Here is a 15,570-nt window from a genome sequence, read left to right as displayed (position 1 = left end):
GATTCAATAGTAGTTCATATCGACGACGTTCCACTTCAGGGATTGCTCCAGTGCCGGTAACCTGATTCCACCAGATGGATCACCTGACATTAGCTCGGCATATCCATCTGGGAACTTTCCGTTGGAGAACTTTTCAGAAGTGGCGAAAATCCTGGTTAGCTGATTGGATAAACCATCTGTCTATCACCACCTATAATTGGTGATAGACAGGCCAAATCAACCAATCAGATCAAACTCTTGCCGAAACCAGTCGGGAGAAGAGCAGAAACATCTTTTCCCCCCGAGAAAAGCCTCCAGTGCCGTTTTTTTGCTCTTCTTTCAATGAAGGAATACTTTCTAATTCAGATAAAACTTGCTGCGATAGCTACGCTCATCTCATTTGTGGAAGCCGCCAAGTTGGTTAGACCGAACAGTCGCTTCTTGTTGCGTCGCACCTAAACCCGCCTCAAAACCAACGCTGATTGGTCGGTCGTTTGGCGAACGGCTCCAAATTTTCTCTATCTCAAGATGCCAGACTGATCTGCAAGTAGAAAACTGGAGCTCGCGAGATCAGGATGGTCTCACAAGGCTCCAGTGCCGGTGGAAATTCCCCCAGATGTCCCATTTCCCCTTCCTCTGTCTTTGTGTTGGCGTTCTAACCTCTGGTGGATTTGTGAGGACTATGGTTAACTGCTCCTCAGATCTCTGCAGGGTAAATCCAGACAGCTAGCTAGACTATCTGTCCAATCTGAGTTTTCTGTTGCACGACTAAAACTACTTTTGAACGTGCACATGTTCCACCAAAACAAGTTCCTTCCTGAGACTATTTTTGGTTTATTTTTACGGCACTGTTGCTCCGTCCAGCGCTTAGCACCGCCCAAGATTGTGATTGGCTTAAAGAAATGCCAATAAACCAGAGCACGTTTTTCTCCCATCCAGGAATGCTGTTTTCTCTTACATAGCAAGCATTTCAATGAACTAAACAATACTGGGCTCTTGACGTGATTCTCATTTTCCACTGTGGCCCTCAGTGAAGCCGAGTTTGACACCCCTGGTCTAGTGTAATATAGCTTAAAGCGCCCATATTATGTTCATTTTCAGGTTCATAATTGTATATGAAGGTTGTACCAGAATAGGTTTACATGGTTTAATTTTCAAAAAACACCATATTTTTGTTGTACTGCACATTGCTGCAGCTCCTCTTTTCACCCTGTGTTCAGGTCTCTGTTTTAGCTACAGATTGAGACCTCTTTTCTTCTTCTGTACTATCTTTGATTGCACTCACACATGCTCAGTAGCTCAGATCGTAGATCATGTCAGCTAGCTCCATAGACAGTAAAAGAAAGGTTGTTTCTCCAACTTCAGTCAGTTCCAAGGCAGGATCAGCTGGGAGACTTCTAAATGAGGGCGCACATGGAAGTAGTTCTTTTGGAGATTATGGTGAACTTGTGTGTGTTGTAGCAGTGCTTTGCTATTGAGAACGAGGTAGCATGCTAGCGCTAGCATGCTAACGGTTGCGGTTAGCCACCTCGTTTCTGCTAGTGACGTAGAAAGCTGTGTAGATTTTGACCAGCCAAAAGCGATTTTTTCATAATATGGGCACTTTAAATGTCTGTGTTGAGTGTTGAACCTGCAGACGTTACCTTCTTGTATCTCTGGGCGACAGCGTAGATGTCCACGAGTCCGTCGTTGGAGCCGACGGCGAGGTACGCTCCGTCCGGAGAGAACTTCATCTCGTGGATCACCTCCTTCCTGTCTTTGATGTGAACGACCTCCGTCATGTCTCTGACACGGACAGAGAACCAAACATCCCGTTAGTGCAACACCACAACACAGCACTGTCCAATAAGTCTCTGACTGGTTTTATTTTACCTTCAAACGCGTCAAAATCTACAAAATGCGCCATCAAGAGTTGAAAATGCTATAAAACAAAAGTTAAAAGTTACTTTTTATTTCATGTCAAAGCCATGGTTTAGGTGTGTGTGTGTGTATATCTGTGTCTGTGTCTCTGTGTGTGTGTGTGTGTGTGTCTCTGTGTGTGTGTGTGTGTGTATCTTGCTACACAAATTAGATTGTGCTACGTATTCAAATCATTTTATTATATTTTATTCAAATTATATTGATAGTTTTTCTGAGAAGAGAGAGAAGAGGCAAAGCACATTTCATTGCATTCTCTCTGTACTTTGTACTTTTAAATGCACATGACAATACACTTGAACTTGAACTTATTATGGTCTGTTTCTGCCTGCTTTAGAGTTTCCTAAATGACTCATTAAAGGAGCACTCTAGATTTAGGGGGACTCGCCCGGAGCCGGAGACGCTTCTGCTTGAGGCTGCTGCATGTCATGCTGAGTGTTGATTGGCTGTTACTCGTCTAACATCTAGCCAACCAGATAGTGTTGTGGGCGGGACATGAAGCGAGACTCAGTGGTGAGTGAAACGGGTCAGAGGGAGAGACTCAGAGCTGTAGCTGAGACAAAGTAGAACACCTTTTATTTCATTAACTTTATAATAAAACACAGATACAGATCATCTGCAAACTGCCAAATACGGGACAGAGCCTTCACAGTTGCTGCTCCACGACGGTGGAAGCTGCTGCCTTCAGATATCAGATGTGCTCCCTCCATTTCTGTTTTTATATCTCAGATAAAGACCCATTTGAACTCTCTAATCTCTCAATCTGTTCTCATCATGTCTATCATTCTGGGTTTGGGAACTGCTGCTTGTTGTTGGTGTTGGGATCTTCTTTTTGGGTTTTGATATTTATATTTTAATGTTCTTTTATTCAGCACTTTGGTCAGATGAATGTGTTTAAATGTGCTCTAGAAATCAACTTTACTGACTGAAAGTTAACATAAGAAACATTTTACAGACCGAGAGATATGTTGCTTATAATAATTAATCAGAAATCACAGTCAAAACAGTAAAAACTGTTTCCCAAGTGATATTGTTTTTTAATAATGTGTATTATATAGACGATAGATTATAGAGTGATATAGACCAATATATAATAACAAGTTTATAACACTGACAACACTGCAAGATACAACTATTATAAATGCATTAAAGACAATTCATACTCATTCATATATAATATATAAAACATCAAATAATCTTTAAATTTAAAATAAAACATCTGCAACACACGCAGACACACATACACACACACACACACACACACATACACACACACACACACACACAAACACAGACACACACATAAAGGTAAAATGATTTATAATAAAACTCTTAGGTGACAGTAATATTAAAAAGTGAATTCTCAACATGTTAAACTATTAAACCAATGTCCCCTAACAGAGCCCCCCCCCCCCTCCCTGCAGCCCAAAACAGTGATCCATATAATAACACACATCCACAACAACATCAAGAAAAGATCACCTAACTCAATATATATACAATATAATATCATCTACATATACAATATAATATCATCTACATATATACACAACATACTAATACAGACAATAAGGGAACATCTGCACCCTGTCAGGATCAAAGGTTCACTTCTAACATTCAAAACTTATTTTATATTATTATAATAATAATCATTGGGTATTTATGTCTTATTTCCCATCATTTCTGTTTGTTGTTTTTGTAATCTCTCTCTCTGTATTTTGTGTTCTAGTTTTCTCTGCATGAATGTGTCCCAGCCCTTGTTTTAAAGCCAGTGTATACCAGGCTGTATTAAAGCCAGTGTATACCAGGCTGTATTAAAGCCAATGATGAGATGATCATATGCATATTAAAGCTGCTCTCCTCTCCTGGTCTTCAGGTTCACAGCGACTACAGCAGCACAGAGCATCAGCAGCAGGACACTGAGCACTGAGCATCGCACTTTGAAGAAGGTGGAGTAAATCCCAAAGGGCTCCATGTACACTAACAGAGTTCTGCTGGTTGACACACACTGACCATCTTGGTCAATAACTGCACACCAGTACTCCCCTGTGTCTCCCACTGCGGTATTAGAGATAACCAGGTTCCCATTCTCATGGTACCAGCTCACTCTGCTCATTCTCTGATCAGACTCTACACTAAAAATTCTTCCCTCTGTTCGGTTCGACTTGATAAACCAACCATGCTCCCTACCCTTTCTCCAATCTGTGCATCTGAGAGTGACTTCTTCTCTCTCTGAGAAGAGCTCTACAACAAGGGGGTCAAATTTCGGACACACAAATAGCATATACCGTTGCTCTCTCCTAGAGGCATTACAGGAGTATGAACCAATTTGATTTAACATTAGAGATGAAAACACCAGCGAGTAGTTTTGGTCCACAGTCTGGTTTTGTTTTCCTGGGTCAGTGTAAGAGGATGTTTTGAGATTATATTTCCTCCAACGTGGGGGCTGTTCATCAGTGGAGTCAGTGATAGCGCACGGCAACACAGCAGTCTCTCCCACTGAGCGGTAGATCATCTCAGACAATCTCAACTCTACAATGTGACTGCTAACACACTGCGTTTGGTTCATCATCAGACAGCTGTACCATGCTAAATCTGCTGTTGTGACGTTGGAAACACGAAGAAATGATGTGTTTGTCACCACTTGGTATCTTCCTCTAACATTGTCCATCACTAATGTCGTCTTGTCCCCAAAAACTCTGCTCCATGTTTCTTGCTCATATCTAGAGTCCCTTTTGAGCCACTGGACATCCAGATTGTCAGCCAGTCCATCACATGGCAGGTCCACTGTTTCTCCAACTCTCGCTCCGATAAGATGCCTATACATTGAGGAAGGACAAACAGTAATAGTGATGCTGTTCTCATGCGTCACGTTGCCCTCAGTCCAACACTCCTCTCGGTACGGGCCGGAGTCTGAATGGGTCAGGTCGTCGATGGTGTAAGAAGAAGGATTCACCGTGCTGAAAAGTCATCGTTTCAGGTCTTCAGGTACTGAGGAGCTGTTGGACCGGAGGTCAGAGGTGTTCCACAGGACAAGCTTCTCCTCACCAACAGATCTGGAGATCAGGCAGAAGTCGGTGTTCTCGGGGAGGTGGAAGGTGTAAGAGGTCCTTTTCTCTTTGAAGATGATCGGTTCTCGAGCATGGATGTAGTTGATGAGAGCAAACAGCAGGAAGGAGAGCTCTGTGACTGCAGCCATTCTGCTCCGAGGTCGACTAACACTGACACCACTCAGCTCATATACTCTACACCAACCCTCATCAGCAGCTGCTCTTTATCTGTTGTTAACAAACATGACTTCTTTATCTCATCATCAGAGGAAACAGCTCTCTATCCAATAATAAATGTGTCTGTGTGTGTCTGTGTGTGTGTGTGTGTGTGTGTGTGTGTGTGTGTGTGTGTGTGTGTGTGTGTGTGTGTGTGTGTGTGTGTGTGTGTGTGCGTGCGCGTGTGTGTGTGTGTGTGTGTGTGTGTGTGTGTCTGTGAGTGTGTGTGTGTGTGTGTGTGTGTGTGTCGGAGTGTGTGTCTATGAGTGTCTGAGTGTGTATGTGTCTGTGTGTGCATGTGTGTGTGTGTGCGTGTGTATACAGGTGAAACTCGAAAAATTAGAATATCGTGCAAAAGTTCATTTATTTCAGTTATTAAGTCCAGAGTCATCGCAGCCGTCTGCCAGGACATTTTAGAGCACTTCATGCTTCCTTCAGCAGACAAGCTTTATGGAGATCCTGACTTCGTTTTCCAGCAGGACTTGGCACCTGCCCACACTGCCAAAAGTACCAAAACCTGGTTCAAGGACCATGGGATTACTGTGCTTGATTGGCCAGAAAACTCGCCTGACCTGAACCCCATAGAGACTCTATGGGGCATTGCCAAGAGAAAGATGAGAGACATGAGACCGAACAATGCAGAAGAGCTGAAGGCCGCTACTGAAGCATCCTGGTCTTCCATAACACCTCAGCAGGGCCACAGGCTGATAGCATCCATGCCACACCGCATTGAGGCAGGAATTCATGCAAAAGCGGCCCAAACCAAGTACTGAGACCGACATTTCTGTATTTAAGATCCGTTTTTTTATTGATTTCATGTAATATTCTATATTTCTGAGATTTTGGGGTTTTCATAAGCTGTAAACCATAATCATCAACATTTTAACAAATAAAGGCTTTAAATATCTTGCTTTGCATGTAATGAGTCTATAATAATATATTAGTTTCACCTTTTAAGTTAAATAACTGAAATAAATGAACTTTTGCATGATATTCTTATTTTCTGAGTTTCACCTGTATGTATATATATGTATATATATATATATATATATATATATATATATATATATATATAACAGCCTCTCTGTAGACGTCCCTGTGCAGGCTGATACCTCCACGCAGGATGTGGCCGTCAGATCGTCATGCCAACCCTCAACAGCAGCTGCTCTTTTTCTTTTTTTAACAACATGACTTCTTTATCTCATCATCAGAGGAAAGTTTGCAGTATCAGCTCTCTATCCAGAAATAAATGTCCTTTACACACCTCTAAAACCACAGAGGCTGACGTGTCTTCACACATTATTCAGAGATGGAGGGATGTGTATATGTGTGTGTGTGTGTGTGTGTGTGTGTGTGTGTGTGTGTGTGTGTGTGTGTGTGTGTGTGTGTGTGTGTGTGTGTGTGTGTGTGTGTGGGTGTGTGGGTGTGTATGTGTATGTGTATTGGTAAGTGTGTGTGTGTGTCTTGCTACACATATTAGATTGTATTACGTATTCAGATCATTTTATTATATTTTATTCAAATTATATTGATAGTTTTTATGAGAATAGAGGACCAGGGCAAATCACATGTCATTAAATTCTCTCTGCACTTTGTACTTTTAAATGCACATGACAATACACTTGAACTTGAACTTATTATGGTCTGTTTCTGCTTGAGGCTGCTGCATGTCATGGTGAGTGTTGATTGGCTGTTACTCGTCTAACATCTAGCCAACCAGATAGTGTTGTGGGCGGGACATGAAGCGAGACTCAGTGGTGAGTGAAACGGGTCAGAGGTGAGACTCAGAGCTGTAGCTGAGACAAAGTAGAACACCTTTTATTTCATTAACTTTACCGGTTATCGATCAAATAAAACACAGATACAGATAATCTGCAATATGCCAAATATGGGACAGAGCCTTTCCAGTTGCTGCTCTCTCTCAATCTGTTCTCATCATGTCTATCATTCTGGGTTTGGGAACTGCTGCTTGTTGTTGGAGTTGGGATCTTCTTTTTGGGTTTTGATATTTACATTTTAATGTTCTTTTATTCAGCACTTTGGTCAGATTGATGTGTGTTTAAATGTGCTCTAGAAATCAACTTTACTTACTGAAGGTTAACATAAGAAACATTTTACAGAACGAGAGATATGTTGCTTATAATACCAGTAAAAACTCGTTCCCAAGATATATTGTTTTTTAATAATGTTTATTATATAGACGACAGATTATAGAGTGATATATACCAATATATAATAACAAGATTATAACACTGACCACACTGCAAGATACAACTATTATAAATGCATTAAAGACAATTCATATACCTTCATATATAATATACAACATCACATAATCTTTAGATTTAAAATAAAACATCTGGGACACACACACACAGACACACAGACACACACGCATACACACAAACACACACGCACACACAGAGACACAGACACACACACACAGACACACACACAGACACACACAGACACACCCAGAGAGAGAGACACACACACACACATAGACACACACACACACACAAACACACAGACACACACACACAGATGCACACACACAGACACACACAGACAAACCCATAGAGACAGACACACAGACACACACACACACACACATAAAGGTAAATGATTTATAGTAAAACTCTTAGGTGACAGTAATATTAAAAAGTGAATTCCCAACATGTTAAACTATTAAACCAATGTCCGCTAACAGAGCAGCCCCCCCCCCCTCCTGCAGCCCAAAGCAGTGATCCCTATAATAACACACATCCACAACAACATCAAGAACAGATCAACTAACTCAATATATATACAATATAATATCATCTACATATACAATATAATATCTACATAAATACATAACATACTAATACAGACGATAAAGGAACAGCTGCACCCTGTCTGGATCAAAGGTTCACTTCTAACATTCAAAACTTATTTTATATTATTATAATAATCATTGGGTATTTATGTCTTATTTCCCATCATTTCTGTTTGTTGTTTTTGTAATCTCTCTCACTGTATTTTGTGTTCTAGTTTTCTCTGCATGAATGTGTCCCAGCCCTTGTTTTAAAGCCAGTGTATACCAGGCTGTATTAAAGCCAATGTATACCAGGCTGTATTAAAGCCAATGATGAAATTATTATATATGCATATTAAGTGTGTGTGTGAGCTGAAAGCTGCTCTCCTCTCCGTGTCCTCAGGTTCACAGCGACTGCAGCAGCACAGAGCATCAGCAGCAGGACACTGAGCACTGAGCATCGCACTTTGAAGAAGGTGGAGTAAATCCCAAAGGGCTCCATGTACACTAACATGGTTCTCTCTGTTGACACACACTGAAAATCTCTTCCATAAACTGCACACCAGTACTCCCCTGTGTCTCCCACTGAGACATTAGATATAACCAGGCTCCCATTATCACGGTACCAGCTCACCCTGCTCATGCTCTGATTAGACATTACACAAAAAATTCTTCCCTCTGTTCGGTGTGACTTGATAAACCAAACATGCCACCTACCCTCTCCCCTATCTCTGCATCTGAGAGTGACTTCTTCTCCCTCTGAGAAGAGCTCTACAGCAGGGGGGACAAATTTGGGGCACACCACCAGCATATACTGTTGCTCTCTCATAGAGGCTTCACAGAAGTATGGACCTGAGTGATGTAACGTTAGAGATGAAAACACCAGCGAGTAGTTTTGGTCTACTAAAGGAACAGTCTGTTTTTTTTGTCCTAGGTCAGTGAAGGAGTTTGTTTCTAGATTATACTTCCTCCAACGTGGGGGCTGTTCATCAGTGGAGTCAGCAGCATTGCACGGCAACACAGCGGTCTCTCCCACTGAGCGGTAGATTACCTCATACAGTAACAACTGTACAGGTTGACTGTTAACACACTGCTGTTGGTTCATCACCAGACATCTGTACCATGTACCTGTAAAGTCTGTTGCTGTGACGTTGGAAACACGAAGAGCTGATGTGTCTGCCACCACTTGGTATCTTCCTCTAACATTGTCCATCACTGATGTCGTATTGTCCCCAAAATCTCTGCTCCATGTTTCTTGCTCATATCTAGAGTCCCGTTTGAGCCACTGGATATCCAGATTATCAGCTGCTCCCCAACATGGCAGGTCCACTGTTTCTCCAACTCTCGCTGTGATACCGCTCCGACCTATTGAAGTACAAACAGTAATAGTGAAGTTGTTCTCATGCGTCACGTTGCCCTCAGTCCAACACTCCTCTCGGTACGGGCCGGAGTCTGAATGGGTCAGGTCATCGATGGTGTAAGAAGAAGGATTCACCGAGCTGAAAAGTCGTTTTTTCAAGTGATCAGGTACTGAGGACTTGTTGGACCAGAGGTCAGAGGTGTTCCACAGGACAAGCTTCTCCTCACCAACAGATCTGGAGATCAGGCAGGAATCTGTGTTCTTGGGGAGCTTGAAGGTGTAAGAGCGCCATTCCTGTCGGATGATGATCCGTTCTTGTGCATGGATGTAGTTGATGAGAGCAAACAGCAGGAAGGAGAGCTCTGTGACTGCAGCCATTCTGCTCCGAGGTCGACTAACACTGACACCACTCAGCTCATATACTCTACACCAACCCTCATCAGCAGCTGCTCTTTATCTGTTGTTAACAAACATGACTTCTTTATCTCATCATCGGAGGAAACAGCTCTCTATCCAATAATAAATGTGTCTGTGTGTGTCTGTGTGTTTGTGTGTGTGTGTCTGTGTGTGTGTGTGTGCGTGTGTGTGTGTGTGCGTGTGTATACAGGTGAAACTCGAAAAATTTGAATATTGTGCAAAAGTTCATTTATTTCAGTTATTAAGTCCAGAGTCGGCCGCAACACTTCATGCTTCCATCATCAGAAAGCTTTATGGAGATCCTGACTTCGTTTTCCAGCAGGACTTGGCACCTGCCCACACTGCCAAAAGTACCAAAACCTGGTTCAAGGACCATGGGATTACTGTGCTTGATTGGCCAGAAAACTCGCCAGACTCTATGGGGCATTGCCAAGAGAAAGATGAGAGACATGAGACCGAACAATGCAGAAGAGCTGAAGGCCGCTACTGAAGCATCCTGGTCTTCCATAACACCTCAGCAGGGCCACAGGCTGATAGCATCCATGCCACACCGCATTGAGGCAGGAATTCATGCAAAAGGGGCCCAAACCAAGTACTGAGTACATATGCATGATTATTATTTTTAGAGGGCCCACATTTCTGTATTTAAAATACTTTTAAAAATTTATTTTCATGTAATATTCTAGATTTTGAATTTGGGGTTTTCATGAGCTATAAGCCATAATCATCAAAATTATAACAAATAACAGCTGACATATCTTGCTTTGCATGTAATGAGTCTATATAATGTATTAGTTTCACATTTGAAGTTGAATAACTGAAATAAATGAATATTCAAATTTTTCGAGTTTCACCTGTATGTATATATATATATACACACAAACAGACACAGACATACACACACACACACACGTACACACAAACACACACACACACATTTATTATTGGATAGAGAGCTGTTTCCTCCGATGATGAGATAAAGAAGTCATGTTTGTTAACAACAGATAAAGAGCAGCTGCTGATGAGGGTTGGTGTAGAGTATATGAGCTGAGTGGTGTCAGTGTTAGTCGACCTCGGAGCAGAATGGCTGCAGTCACAGAGCTCTCCTTCCTGCTGTTTGCTCTCATCAACTACATCCATGCTCAAGAACCGATCATCTTCAAAGAGGAAAGGACCTCTTACACCTTCCACCTCCCCGAGAACACCGACTTCTGCCTGATCTCCAGATCTGTTGGTGAGGAGAAGCTTATCCTGTGGAACACCTCTGACCTCCGATCCAACAAGTCCTCAGTACCTGAAGACTTGAAAAAACGACTTGTCAGCAGGGTGAATCCTTCTTCTTACACCATCGACAACTTGAACCATTCAGACTCCGGCCTGTACCGAGAGGAGTGTTGGACTGAGGGCAACGTGACACATGACAACAGCATCACTATTACTGTTTGTCCTTCTTCAAGGTATAGGCATCTTATCGGAACGAGAGTTGGAGAAACAGTGGACCTGCCATGTGATGGACCGGCTGACAATCTGGATGTCCAGTGGCTCAAACGGGACTTTAGATATGAGCAAGAAACATGGAGCAGAGTTTTGGGGGACAAGACGACATTAGTGATGGACAATGTTAGAGGAAGATACCAAGTGGTGACAAACACATCAGCTCTTCGTGTTTCCAACGTCACAACAGCAGATTTAGCATGGTACAGCTGTCTGATGATGAACCAACAGCAGTGTGTTAGCAGTCACATTGTAGAGTTGAGATTGTCTGAGATGATCTACCGCTCAGTGGGAGAGACCGCTGTGTTGCCGTGCGCTATCACTGACTCCACTGATGAACAGCCCCCACGTTGGAGGAAGTATAATCTCAAAACATCCTCTTACACTGACCCAGGAAAACAAAACCAGACTGTGGACCAAAACTACTCGCTGGTGTTTTCATCTCTAATGTTAAATCAATCTGGTTCGTACTCCTGTAAAGCCTCTAGGAGAGAGCAACGGTATATGCTATTTGTGTGTCCGAAATTTGCACCCCTTGTTGTAGAGCTCTTCTCAGAGGGAAAAGAAGTAACTCTCAGATGCAGAGATAGGGGAATGAGTAGGGAGCATGGTTGGTTTATCAAGTCGAACCGAACAGAGGGAAGAATCTTTAGTGTAGAGTCTGATCAGAGCATGAGCAGAGTGAGCTGGTACGATGATAAAGGTCTCCTGGTTATCTCTAATACCGCAGTGGGAGACACAGGGCAGTACTGGTGTGCAGTTATTGACCAAGATGGTCAGTGTGTGTCAACCAGCAGAACTGTGTTAGTGTACATGGAGCCCTTTGGGATTTACTCCACCTTCTTCAAAGTGCGATGCTCAGTGCTCAGTGTCCTGCTGCTGATGCTCTGTGTTGCTGTAGTCGCTGTGAACCTGAGGACACGGAGAGGAGAGCAGCTTTAATATGCATATGATCATCTCATCATTGGCTTTAATACAGCCTGGTATACACTGGCTTTAAAACAAGGGCTGGGACACATTCATGCAGGGAAAACATTACATTAGAACACAAGAGACAGAGAGAGAGATAACAAAACAACAAACAGATATTATGGGAAATAAGACACAAATACCCAATGATTATTATTATAATAATATAAAATAAGTTTTGAATGTTAGAAGGTAACCTTTGATCCGGACAGGGTGCAGCTGTTCCTTTATCTTCTGTATTAGTATGTTATGTATTTATGTAGATGATATTATATTGTATATGTAGATGATATTATATTGTATATATATTGAGTTAGTTGATCTGTTCTTGATGTTGTTGTGGCTGTGTGTTATTATAGGGATCACTGCTTTGGGCTTCAGGGGCTGCTCTGTTAGCGGAGATTGGTTCAATAGTTTAACATGTTGGGAATTCACTTTTTAATTCACCTAAGAGTTTTATTACAAATCATTTTACCTTTATGTGTGTGTGTGTGTGTGTGTGTCTGTGTCTGTGTGTGTGTGTGTGTGTGTTCCAGATGTTGTATTTTAAATCTAAAGATTATGTGATGTTGTATATAATATATGAAGGAATATGAATTGTCTTTAATGCATTTATAATAGTTGTATCTTGCAGTGTTGTCAGTGTTATAAACTTGTTATTATATCTTGGTCTATAGCTATAATCTATCGTCTGTATAATAAACATTATTAAAAAACAATATAACTTGGGAACCAGTTTTTACTGTTTTGATTGTGATTTCTGATTAATTATTATAAGCAACATATCTCTCGTTCTGTAAAATGTTTCTTATGTTAACTTTCAGTATAAGTAAAGTTGATTTCTAGAGCACATTTAAACACACATTAATCTGACCAAAGTGCTGAATAAAAGTACATTACATTAAAATGTAAATATCAAAACCCAAAAAGAAGATCCCAACACCAACAACAAGCAGCAGTTCCCAAAACCCAGAATGATAGACATGATGAGAACAGATTGAGAGATTAGAGAGTTATACATTGACTTTATCCCAGATATAAAAACAGAAATGGAGGGAGCACATCTGATATCTGAAGGCAACAGCTTCCACCGTCGTGGAGCAGCAACTGTGAAGGCTCTGTCAAGTATTTGGCAGTTTGCAGATGATCTGTATCTGTGTTTTATTATAAAGTTAATGAAATAAAAGGTGTTCTACTTTGTCTCAGCTACAGCTCTGAGTCTCTCCCTCTGACCCGTTTCACTCACCACTGAGTCTCACTTCATGTCCCGCCCACAACACTATCTGGTTGGCTAGATGTTAGACGAGTAACAGCCAATCAACACTCAGCATGACATGCAGCAGCCTCAAGCAGAAGCGTCTCCAGCTCCGGTGGAGTCCCCATAAATCTAGATCGCTCCTTTAATGAGTCATTTAGGAAACTAAAGCAATTATTCCTAACCGAAACAGTCAGAAACAGACCATAATAACTTCAAGTTCAAGTTAACTGTCATGTGCATTTAAAAGTACAAAGTACAGAGAGAATGCAATGACATGTGATTTGCCCTGGCCCTCTCTTCTCATAAAAACTATCAATATAATTTGACGGGTTTGCTGGCCAATCAAGCACAGTAATCCCATGGTCATTGAACCAGGTTTTGGTACTTTTGGCAGTGTGGGCATGAGAATGTGGAGCAGCAGTCAAGTATTGGGTTTACAGATGCAGACATGTAGAAGTTTATAACATGAATTTAATTGTCCTGGACTCTGGACTTAATAAAGCACAGTGGACCAACACCAGCAGATGACATGGCTCCCCAAATCAACACAGATTGTGGAAACTTCACACTGGACTTCAAGCATCTTGTATTGTGTGCCTCTCTATTTTTACTCCAGACTCTGGGACCTTGGTTTCCAAATGAGATGCCAAATTTGCTCTCATCAGAAAAGAGGACTTTGGACCACTGAGTAAGAGACCAGTTATTTTTTTCTTTAGCCCACGTAAGATGCTTCTGACATTGTTTGTAGTTCAGGAGTGGCTGGACAGGAGGAAAACAACATTTGAAGCCCATGTCCAGTATCTGTGTGTGTGTGTGTGTGTGTGTGTGTGTGTAGGCCTGTTTTATTAGAAGCCTTTTCTTTAAATTAGAGTAGCCTCATAACTCATTAAAACTAATGTTTCCTACAATAATAGATGCCCAGTATATAGTATCTATGCTGTGAATAGCAGTGTGAATAAGTTATTATTTTATTCTACTCTGTTGCCTTTTTTTATCCAGATTAGAGCAACAGCCTCTCTGTAGACGTCCCTATGTAGGCTGATACCTCCACACAGGATGTGGCTGTCAGATAGCCATGCCAACCCTCATCAGCAGCTGCTCTTTTTCTTTTTTTAACAACATGACTTCTTTGTCTCATCATCAGAGGAAAGTTTGCAGTATCAGCTCTCTATCCAGAAATAAATGTCCTTTACACACCTCTAAAACCACAGAGTCTGACGTGTCTTCATACACACATTATTCGGAGATAAGAGGTGTGTGTGTGTGTGTGTGTGTGTGTGTGTGTGTGTGTGTGTGTGTGTGTGTGTGTGTGTGTGTGTGTGTGTGTGTGTGCGTGTGCGTGTGTGCGTGTGTCAGTCAGAGTTCCACAATACAGAAAAAGAGTGTTCAGATATTAGCATATAGACTAAAATGCCAATGGTTCCACAATCTCAAAGTGAGCTTCAGTATATTAGCTTGTGCATACATCATACAGTACTGTCTGTGAATGTCCCTATCATCAGACAGGTCATCAGTTATATAGTGCCCTAGGTATTTGACCTCATCACACACTTTAAGGACAGTACCAGACAGAGAGAAAGCAGGAAATTACAGTTTATTGTCCTCCCTGCTTCTAGCAATCATAATATTACTGCCATATTGGGAGCAGACCTTTAGTAACTGTTGAAGGCCAGCACTATATGGACAAAGAATCACCAGATCATCTGCGTACATCAGGTGGTTGATAATGGTGTCCCCAAACATACAGCCTGTTCCACAGTTGTTTAGCAGCTTTGATAGATCATCCATATAAATATTAAAAAGAAAGGGATATAAAAATGCTTCCCTGCCTAACTCCATTGCTTACATTGAATGGGGCAGACATATAGTTACCCCATTGCACATACATTGACTGATGAGCATACCAAAAAGCCAAGATTCTCACTAGATATTTGTTGTGCAATTTGTGGAATAGCTTCTCATGATTTCCACGATCAAAGGCTTTAGAGGCATCAATAAAACACATACAAATTGTGGAATTATGCCTGTAATACAAATGTAAGACCTCCTTTAACCCTTGTGTTGTCTTCGACCGTGCAACTTGTTGTACTCCCAGGTAAAAAATGAAAATTAA

At 41.5% G+C, this 15,570-nt stretch overlaps 1 protein-coding gene across 1 annotated transcript in view; it reads right to left on the bottom strand.

The window, feature by feature from the left end:
* LOC120548433 (echinoderm microtubule-associated protein-like 6) overlaps positions 1-15,570 on the bottom strand; it is a 108,097-nt gene that overhangs the window by 68,556 nt on the left and 23,971 nt on the right. The window contains 1 exon segment of the mRNA XM_039784693.1: positions 1,623-1,764. Within this exon segment, the coding sequence (XP_039640627.1) occupies positions 1,623-1,764 (142 nt within the window).

The sequence above is a fragment of the Perca fluviatilis genome, chromosome 19 (assembly GCF_010015445.1).
Source record: "Perca fluviatilis chromosome 19, GENO_Pfluv_1.0, whole genome shotgun sequence".
Classification (NCBI taxonomy): Eukaryota; Metazoa; Chordata; class Actinopteri; order Perciformes; family Percidae; genus Perca; species Perca fluviatilis.
The sequence above is the reverse complement of the archived record's forward strand: the minus strand, read 5'-3'. Positions and strand labels throughout refer to the sequence as shown.